Genomic DNA, 10,550 nt, shown 5'->3' with positions numbered 1-10,550 from the left:
GCCATTCGGAGTGTAGAGTAATCGTCTTGACAAATAAATCTTCATGCCAAGTACGAACCAAAAGATTTTTCTTCCTCAATGTCGTGTACCTGAGCTTTGAAATCAATATGTCAGTCATTTCAGTATCATTTGCTCCCCCATAACTATTTTTGGACTCCAACACTGAAATAATATCATTTCACATTTATAAGGTTGGGTTAAATGGGATTCCAATACCTAAGATCTTTAGCATTTTGTCCCAAAACAACACACCATCTCCAACGCAGTAAAATTATTAGACAGAGACAGTCCTGGTAAAGTCAATATTTTCATAAGAAACAAGCCCTATGCTATTTTTAAAATGTATCAAAGATAGGTTGACTTCACTTGCTCCGAGATCCTTGCCTCATTAAAGATCCTTTGTTGCAGAGAGAAGAATAATATGGTGGTAGGCTCCGCATAGCCAACTCCTTCCCACCCAATCCAATAGACAACCTCTTTATCTATAATAGACTTAGCCAACCTTCAAGACATCACTGATAAATATTCGTAAATATTTTCAGTCTGCTTCAAAAGAATTATACAACATTCATAAAATGTGTCTCAGAAAAATATTTTTTGTAAACATGGACAATGCGATATTCAATGGAATCCACCAAGTATTTGAAAGCATATATATTAATAGCATGACACCAGTGCCTCTTGACCTCATCAAATACATAGTTCACGTTTTAGATGAGGGAATTCAGTATCATCATGCTGGAGTTAAGACCACTTTAGCAATACCTTATGCATAGGTTTTCATTGTCAGACCTAATAATGGATTAGTATCCAAATTAGTTTATGTTAACTAGAATGTTCAGTTGAAGCTGATGTCCATATTCTACATCAGTCATCATAAACCATTGAGTTGGAATCTGATGGAGGGTAGCCAATTCCAATGATAAGACTCTAATTCATATCCTTGTTTTTCTTAAAATTTTGTTTCATGAACAGCGCCGTAAAGAACTTGAACCTCTATGTTTTGTTCAATATCATGCACCTTCCAATAGTTTTCGGTTTTGATTTCATAAAGATCTTCCATAAGAGGTCATCAGTGAGATTTGGAAGGGACACTTTGATTAGTGTTAAAATAATTGCTTCTCTCACTAAAAGCTATAGAAGATGATTATTTTAGTGTGTACTCCTTCATCCTAACAATATGTGTATTTATATAGACGTTTGGACAGTTTAGTTTATCCTCTAACTCTCTTATTAGATATATGCTCCACTTAATATTATTTAATCGAGATTAATTGTATCTTCTTTTATCTAGTAACCTTTTTATTAGGATTTTTTTATCATATAAATAATATATTCATGATCCCAAAGCATTAATTTTTTTTTTAGAATAGAAGTCAAAACAAATATACAATTATTTATATTTTTTATTTAATTAGTTTAAATTTTTAAAAAATAATTTAAAATATAATGTTAATTTTTTAATAACTATAATATAACTTTTCTTGTATTACCCAAACAATTTTAATATAACCTTTCATAGTTCTGCTTTGTAATTTAATAACTTTTAACTGTCTCATATTATATACAAATTCCTAAAGTGTTTATAAACTAATATTTTAAATAGGATCCTCCACCCAAACTTCAAGTCTATTTTTAAGTATGTTACAAACTAACGACATAGTAACTCACACTTACATGTGCTAAAATAATCGTTTAAAAATAGAAAGTAAAGCCATTTACCTATAGACTAATTACTTTGATTAGGAGAGCCTTTTTGTGTAGTGTTTATAATTATTTTGAGATAAATAGATAGTATATTCATTATCCTAAAGCATTAATTTTTTTTAGAATAAAAGATAGAATAAATATATAATTATTTATATTTATTCATTTAATTAGTTTAAATTTTAAAATAAATCATTTATAATAAATGTTCATCTTTTTAATAACTAAAAAAAATTTTAATCACTTTTTATTATTCTTATTTCACTAAAAAAAGTTATAATATATAATAGTGTATATAATAGGAGAGAAGTAGTAGTAGGTTTATATTGATTTTTAAAATTAATTTTTTCATACAAAACTATTATAGTTGGAAGTTATTAGCTCAAACAAAACAAATTTAATTAGTACCCATTGTCAGATCCAACAATTATTGATAATATATAATATTGAAAAGTTAAAATATTAATCCATCCTCCAAAATATTTAGAAACATCGAAACACATTTCTTTCTAATTATTATTATCCCAAAACATTATATTCTTCAATTTTTTTATTGTAAATAAAATTTTACATTGTATGCTAATCTGAGTTGATGTCTATAGCCTATAAATTTAATTTCATTTACTTATTTACATGCAAAAGGAATTTTTCATTAATTCTTTTTATATGGAATAGCTAACAACATCTCATAATAATGTATGTCCAAATTAATGTTGGGTTTATTACACATAAAAAAAAATTATTACTTCTGCACATTTGATTCTATTCTTATTCATATTTTAATAGATGATATTGTCTTTAAATACTACTATAGCATAAATCTAACACCTTACACTATGCTTTGCACTTTATTTTATTATATTATCTTGTTATATTGTTATAGCAAAATTCAGCTACAAGACTATTCACAAAAAATGTAATTAATTATGTAAAATAGGTTTTGTTGTCCTTCACACTTTGCTATTTGATATTGCCTTCAAACACTGCTATTTGATATTGTCTTATTAGACTATTATAGCAAAAAAAGGTTTATCCTCCTCTAGTAATATCAAATCTTTACCATTGCTAAATTTGTCTTTATTTGATTCATTTGGTAACCATAAATGATTGAATTGTCAAGCATTCCATAACAAATAACAAAAAAAAAAGAGTTTTTCATGTTGTCACTTCAAGATAAAACCTTGGAATTACATAACATAACCCGTCAGCACTCCTCTCTATACTATTTTAATTTTTAGTATATCAAAGAGCATGTAATAAAAAAGATAGAATATATGAATTTCTTCATTTATTATATCCGTTTTAAAGATATATCTCCCTTTTGATTTTTATAAATCGATCAAAAGCATATTTAAGCTCATTATAATTTAAATATAAACTTTATTATTGACATAATTTCCATTTGATTGAGATGACAACATCCAATATAAAGTTATATTATAAATACATAAAAAAATATGGAGAGAGAGAAAGATAAAAAAGAAGCAATTTAAATCCTCTTTATTGGTTGTGAAATTTTTTTTTCTTCTTTAATTTATGTATATTTGAAAGAGTGAAAAAAAAATAAATATAGAGATATAGAGATATACAATATTGAGAAAGAAATACTCAACCTCATCTAAATTTAAATATACATATTTTGTAAATGCACACTATTTCAAATCTCAATACCAAATTATATTCTTATTTTTAGACTATATATAATAACTTTAATTTCAAAGAATACATCTTTGAAATTAGAAATCATCTTCAAATATATTTTACTTGAAGTTTTTTTTATCTTCAATAAGGTTATTGATTATTTAATGAAACACATAACTAAATACATGAATTCAATGGGTATTTAACATATAATTTAGTCTTTAAAATTATGTAATTAAGCAGAAAGTGTATGCTAATAGCATTTCAAACTACTAAGTCTCTAAATTTATTGTTTTTCTCATTTTTTAAAAATAAAATTGTACATTGTATCTGACTTGGATCTAGGATCCATAAATTTAATTTTATTTTTCTGTTTCAAGTCAAAAGGGATTTACCATTGACCCTTATTATATGGGATAGTTGACAACATGTCATAGTAATGTATATCAAAAGTAGTTTAGAATTTATTGTACAATGATAAAAAAATACAATTATTTCTGCAAAATTGATTTCATTTTATTTCACACTTTACTATATGATATTGTCTTTAACCACTGCTATAGCAAAAATCAGCACCTTACTCCATACTTTACACCCTATCTATTATATTGTTTTATTAGACTACCAACGCAAAATTCAGCTTTAAAATTTTTCTCCATATAAATACACTTAGTTGTGTAACTTTAGTTACATCCTACCTCACACTTTACTACTTAATATTGTGTTTAAACACTGATATAGCAAAATCTAAAGCATTACACCCTGCTTCTGACCCTAAATAATTATATTGTCGTATTAGACTACAAAATAAAAAATTTAAGTATAATATTAAAATCGAACACATCCAAGTGAGACCTAATTGAGAATGAATACATTTAAGTAAGAATAATTGAAAAATATAATCTGATTTGTTAGTATAATTGATAGTAGGATAACATTGAATCACTTTTATAAACGTTAGGAATACAAATAGGACGATTTAATCGTTAGGGACACAAATAGGACATACCCCAAACGTTGGGGACAAAAACAATACTTTACTCAAATAAAATAGACCTCATAACCTTTAACAAGAGAAGTTTAGTTACTCATGGTAGAGAAAAAACAACTAAACTAGAGAGGTGCTGGATGGTTCCAGTATGATTCTTCGATCAAAGATGGTGTCTAGATGTAAACTATGTTCACTTGTTTATAATCTAACTTCCTAACTTAATCTTATCTTTCAAAGAGAAAGATAACTTCTTCAAATTCAAATCTAATCCAATCTAAATCCTAACAACAAAATTCTATCTTTCTAAAAGAAGTTGTTGCTAACTAGTCATTTAAATCTTGAATATTGACTTGAAATTAGAGCTTTCTCGGAGTTGGTTATATACTTGGTGCTGGACTTGATGATTAGTTGCCCAGCTTGGGTGCTGGGGCGCTGGGCGTCAGGTCTTGGAGCTGGGTGCCCAGTACTTATGATTTTGGTGGAGCTGGGCGCTAGCCACCTTGCCTTCTCTTAGGCACTAACGTGCTAGGCTTGGAATGGTGGAGTTGGATGCCTAATTTAGGTGCTGGGCTTTGGGAAAGGGCCCCGAGCACCAGTCCTTAGAGCTGGGCTCCAGATTTGGGTACACAGCTTGGAGTATAGGCACTGGGTTTGGCCTCTTGAAGCCTAGCGTTACCAAGCCTTGTGTTTTTTTCTGAATTTCATTCTAATTTATATTCTGAAAACACAATCATTCTAATATAACTCTAACCATATAATTAGTTATTAAAACTTTACTAAAAACATAAGAACTTTGATTTAAAAATAAGAAAACTAATGAAAAAGAAACCTAAAAATAACTTAAGATGCCTAGGCATCATATACTAGTTACATTTCTAAGACGGATAAAAGGACACCATATTAATTTCTATCATTATATTATTCTACAACGGATTGTATTCTTGCACATATACTGACATAGTGCATTTTGGTGATAGCTTGTATATGATTTTTTTTTTGTTTAATTACTCTGTCGGTCCCTATAATTTCACCAAATTTTAATTAGATTCTTATACTTTTTTTTCAATTGGATCCCTATATCATATTAGATTTTGTAATTAAGTCTCTACCGTGACAAAAATGTTAATATATTTAGTTAAACAAAACGAATATACCACACATAAAAATAAAAAACCTAAAGAAAAACACCTTTATTTCCTAAACTACAAAAGAGTCCCTAATATTCTCACACTCACAGAGAGTGGATGAGAAAAAAACGAAGAACAGAAGAAGAAGAAAGGGAGGAAGAGAAGGTGGTGCTAGTGGAGGGGAGAAGTAAGAAGAGAGAAAGCGGGCGCCATTGCTATAATCACTGGTTGTTCTCATCCACCCTCACTACCATGGATAGGGAAGGAGACCCATAACAATGGAAGAGAGAGAAAGACATAAAAAGAGAGAGACCACGAAAGGAAGATCACGTTGCAGGGAGAAAGAGAGGGGTGGAGGCCGCGGAAGAGGGAAGCGGCGGAGGGTGACACCGCTACTGCCATTGTCGAAGGAGGAGGTCGCCGACGAGCTACTCCATTCTGGTCCGTTGTTGGTGTTTGTTGCTCACCGTTTGATTCGTTCTCAAATTTGACCTCTATTTTGCTTTGTTTTGCTTCTGCAAATGACAACAATAACAATCAAGACTTTCTCTAATAACACATGTGATCATGATCCAAAGATTCTCCTCCTAAAATTTAAGGTATTTCATTTCAGGCCCCTAGAGAATGAAAAGGCGGCACACATCACATATATTTTTTCCAAGTTTTAAAGATTTTATATGATTATAATGCTTGTGAATGTTGCTGATGTTGTGGCCAAACCGTCATAATAGAAGGTTATATGAAGTAGTTTGGACTATATTGGAGTTACACCATATTGCATTATTGTTATGCCAACAATATGGTTCTTTAATTCTTTATTCTAAATACATATCATCTCGTTATTTGCACAATTAAGTAATGTTTTACAAATTATTTTTTTACATATTTTGAGTTTATCAATTGGATAATAAAACTAACTAACAGATATCAAATAATTTTACATTTGCTAGCAAATCCAAAAAGTGAAGGCAGGTGACAGTAAAATTTATTGGTAGAAGAAGAGTGGTAATGGAGGAGGAGAATGAAAAAATGGTAGAGAAGATAGGGGGAGTGATGGAGGACGATGAGAGTGGAAAAAAGAAAGGAATGAATGAAGTTGGGGACGAGGTATTCGATAAAAGAGAGTAGAGAAACGACGACTTAGGATTAAAGATGATTTTTTGTGTTTGGAATTAGAAGAGAGTACCATGACTTTTTTGTTTTTTCAAATTTAGAAGGTATGAACATATAAGAAATTTATATTTTATAAATAGGACTTAATTACAAAAATTAATATAGTACATGAATTCCATTGAAAAGAAAAAAAAATATTGGGATCTAATTTAAAATTCAATAAATTATAGAGAACGGTAAAATAATTAAATATTTTTTTCAATTATTTTTAAAAAAATTATATAATCAATTATATATAAATTAATATTTAATAATTATTTATGTTAAAATTTATCAATAATTTTAATATTCTATTTCATAACTTTTTAATGATTATTATTATTATTATTATTTATATTTTATTGAGTCAATCAATAATTAATAATTATTTATGTAAAAATTTATCAATAATTTTAATATTCTATTTCATAACGTTTTAATCATTATATTATTCGAGTTATATTCTTATGTCAAACGTATTAACGTGGCATGCTTTTAGTATCCGTTTATGTAAATTTTTCTTCTCATTAGTAATTACTAATTAGTGCTTTATAATCTCAAAATTAATTTTGGACATGCCCACTTTGTAGCTTAGGTATATAGGTGGCTTAAAATTTTGACCCAACGGTTATAGAACGGGACCCAAAGAGAGGCCTAGGAAGTGAAACAGAGTGCACATTACAGAGAGAGAGAGAGAGAGAGAGAGAGAACCCTCAGCCACACCCCACCAAAACCCAATTCTTTAAGTGGGTCCCACCGATGGACGCGGGATCCACCGCTCCCTCCTCCTCATCCGCCGCTTCCGCCGCCGCCGCCGCCGCCGCAACCGCAACCGCAACAACCTCAATGGAAGATTTTCAGACCCCGGCGGCCGCCATATCGCGGTGGAAGTTCGAGGTATCCCGTCAGTACCAGCACCTGCTTGACAAAACTACCCCGCACGTGCTGAACCGTTGGCTGGGAACGTTGACGGTTGCGTTCGTGTACGCGCTGCGCGTGTACTTGATCCAAGGGTTCTACGTCGTTTCGTACGGACTCGGAATTCACCTGCTGAACCTCTTGATTGGGTTTCTTTCCCCTCAGGTCGATCCCGAGATTCAATCACTCTCAGAGGGACCCACTTTGCCAACAAGAAGCAACGATGAGTTCCGTCCCTTCGTTCGTCGCCTCCCAGAGTTCAAGTTCTGGTACCTAATTTCTACTTTTTCTTCTTTGTGCTGTTTGACTTTTGATTCTAGGGTTTTGTTGCTTTGATTCTAAATTGAGAATTGAGAATTGAGGCGTATGTTTTGGATTAGTTATTTTTCAGTTGGAAATATGCCAAGAGCTCGTATATCGTGAAAGAAAATGGTATTTTTAATTCGAATCTAAGTGTGACTTTGGTTTCTGATGAGTTTGTTGGTTGAATCGGTAATGGCACGTTCTATTATTTATTTATTTTTTGTGGAGATGAAAATTTTGGAGAGTTCTGCAGGGTAAGGACTAGGCAGTTATCTTTAGTGTGTATACCAGAATCCCAATCCAATTCCATGGTATATTCACTCATAGCCATAGGCAAAAGCTTGCCTTTTTTGTCCATGGTATATTAGGTGGAGGCTGCCGTGCAGTCGTCTTCGCGTGAAGGTAATAGTTGAGAATCATTAAATTATTTGATATATTTGACCAAATTATTATTTAGTGGTTTTCAACAATTAGCATCACATGAAAACGTGAGATTTTGCTGGCATATTAACTTATAATCCTAATTAAAAAGGTGTTTCTTCACTTTTAATTAATCAAAATAGGACATCCAATTTAACGAGCCAACTAAGTTTTGTTGATGTAAATCTAGCTCAGCCTTTTCTAGTTGGTCTCTAGCATTTATTGGGAGAGTTACATACTTACATGCCTTTAGATATAGCATAATTTGCCTGTTGCCCGTCGTAATCTGGCGCACATTTATCTTCTCCTGCTATCGGAAATTATGTTCATATTTTTCTTCTCCACGTTGACATGAGATCAATATGTATAGCATGGAGAAGATAACCGCAAAAACAGTTACTCTTCTGCTCAACTTTGTTAATTTACTAATGTTACGGTGTTCTATGGATCATGTCTTCTGTGAAAAATATAGATCATCTGAAAGAGATTCTAATCATGTCCAAACCTAAAATAATTGGCAACTGAAATTGGCTAATAGATCTGATCTATGGGTTCTGTTCTGACAAGAATCTATATTTTTTATTCATTTAGATTATATGTTGGATAAATGATCGTGATGTATAAGTATTGAATAATGATCTCGATGGACAGCATCTTTTCTTTTAGGTTTCTATATGCTGGATATCAATGTCTATTGCATATTGTTTGCTTTGTCATTTTTGCTTAAGTGGGCTTGACAATGTTGTGTGCTTGTGTTCACTGAATTACTTGAAGCCAGTGTCTTTTCTCTCAATAGAAGGAAGTGCTATTTACATCCTCTTCTCCTGGTTTTCCATTGCATCGAGTTATCAAGCGTTCTGTGCTTTCTTAGGAAAGCAATGAGCTCATCATATTTTTCCTTTACGGTATCAACACACAGACGTTACTCTACTGATGCTTCTTAATTTTTGTTGGTTGACAGGTACTCAATAACAAAGGCTTTTTGCATTGCGTTTGTGATGACATTTTTTAGTGCATTTGATGTTCCAGTGTTCTGGCCAATACTCCTATTCTATTGGGTGGTCCTATTTACACTTACTATGAGGAGACAGATATCACACATGATCAAATACAAATATGTACCGTTCACATTTGGCAAACAGGTAAACTCACATTCCTTCAAAATTGTTGTCAATATGTTGGCTGCTAACAATATTGATCCGGTTTCATCAATTTTACTTTTAGCGCTATAATGGGAAGAGAGCATCAGCAGAAAGCGCAAGCCTTTCAGAGGACTGAGACCTTCAGGTTTATTGATCTTTTATATATTCATTTAAGTCGCAAACCATTGCAGTATATTTTAACGGATGGAGCAATCTGAGTAGGTCAATGTGGACCTAAAGAAGGTTGCTTTGTGGTCGAGTGTGCGATGTTAAATTCCCACAGGAGCAAGTGTTTGATTGATCATATTGAAATGTTCTTATGCTCTTTCGAAAGATACGTGTTTCCGGGGAGATGTCTGAATTTCTGAGGGCTCTTTGTTCTTTTACTTACGGTATTTTCTATTGCTATGCAGGTGCATTACCAAAAGGAAAAAAAAAAATGTTATATACATATGCATCTTATTGTTGAATTCGTAGTCAAATAACGAGAATTTTAGGTAGCTTGTGTAGAATGAATCCCCTTGATTATTTGCTACGCCTGTGTGGTTATATTGATCTACCAATTCCAAATTTGTTTGAAAAAGTGATTTACATATAAAATGGACGAAAGTGGATAATGTTTCCTTGTTACTTCTCTTTGAACAAGCATTTATAATTTTTTTAAGGCTATTGCTCCAGTCCGGCGGTCCCTTCTGAAAAGTGAAAATTAGAGGGTAATTTATACACACCTTTTAAGGTATGTAATTATCAGAATTATTATCAATTCAACCAGTAGTAAAAGTTTGGACAAAGAATATTTATACAAAGAGAATTATACAAATATTTATTAAACATTAGAATTATACAAATATTTATTAAGTTTTATACTTTCATAAAAATAGATTGAATGGGATAAGTTAATTATTTAGAATTCTTTTCTAACATTTTATAGTCAAATACAGCATGCAAAAAAATTTATTGTATGCATTAAACGAGTACATAATTAAATTTATCATGCAACAATAAACAACAAAATGTAATTTAAGTTTCGGAGCAATTGCCTGATTTCAAACAACCTTCATTATTATATGTTAAATGACCGAGAGTTGTATCCTTTCCTAAAATGAACCCATTCCCACCAACTTTTAGAATTGTCAATTCTCAAGTCAA

The 10,550-nt window shown here is 31.3% G+C and overlaps 1 protein-coding gene across 2 annotated transcripts; it reads left to right on the top strand.

Annotated features, from left to right (window-relative positions):
* Positions 1-7,377: 7,377 nt before the first annotated feature.
* Positions 7,378-10,031, top strand: LOC130935737 (protein RER1A-like). 2 transcript variants are annotated; one of them, XM_057865631.1, is made up of 4 exons: positions 7,378-7,809; positions 9,225-9,401; positions 9,484-9,546; positions 9,815-10,031. In XM_057865631.1, the coding sequence occupies exons 1-3, from the start codon at positions 7,378-7,380 to the stop codon at positions 9,535-9,537; spliced, it is 663 nt and encodes a 220-aa protein (XP_057721614.1). In that variant the 3' UTR covers positions 9,538-9,546; positions 9,815-10,031. The 2 variants fall into 2 exon arrangements, with proteins under 2 accessions (XP_057721614.1, XP_057721606.1); XM_057865623.1 differs by having other exon boundaries at positions 9,484-10,031.
* Positions 10,032-10,550: the final 519 nt, after the last annotated feature.

The sequence above is a fragment of the Arachis stenosperma genome, chromosome 1, assembly GCF_014773155.1.
Source record: "Arachis stenosperma cultivar V10309 chromosome 1, arast.V10309.gnm1.PFL2, whole genome shotgun sequence".
Lineage (NCBI taxonomy): Eukaryota > Viridiplantae > Streptophyta > Magnoliopsida > Fabales > Fabaceae > Arachis > Arachis stenosperma.
This window is presented reverse-complemented; position numbering and strand designations above follow the sequence as displayed.

What these genes read in the sequence shown, in the direction of transcription:
- LOC130935737 (XM_057865631.1), top strand. Translation starts at nt 7,378, where the DNA reads ATGGACGCGGGATCCACCGCTCCCTCCTCCTCATCCGCCGCTTCCGCC. An exon ending in CAGAGTTCAAGTTCTGGTAC is followed by an intron (nt 7,810 to 9,224) that starts CTAATTTCTACT and finishes GTTGACAGGTAC; the next exon opens with TCAATAACAAAGGCTTTTTG. An exon ending in CGTTCACATTTGGCAAACAG is followed by an intron (nt 9,402 to 9,483) that starts GTAAACTCACAT and finishes TTTTACTTTTAG; the next exon opens with CGCTATAATGGGAAGAGAGC.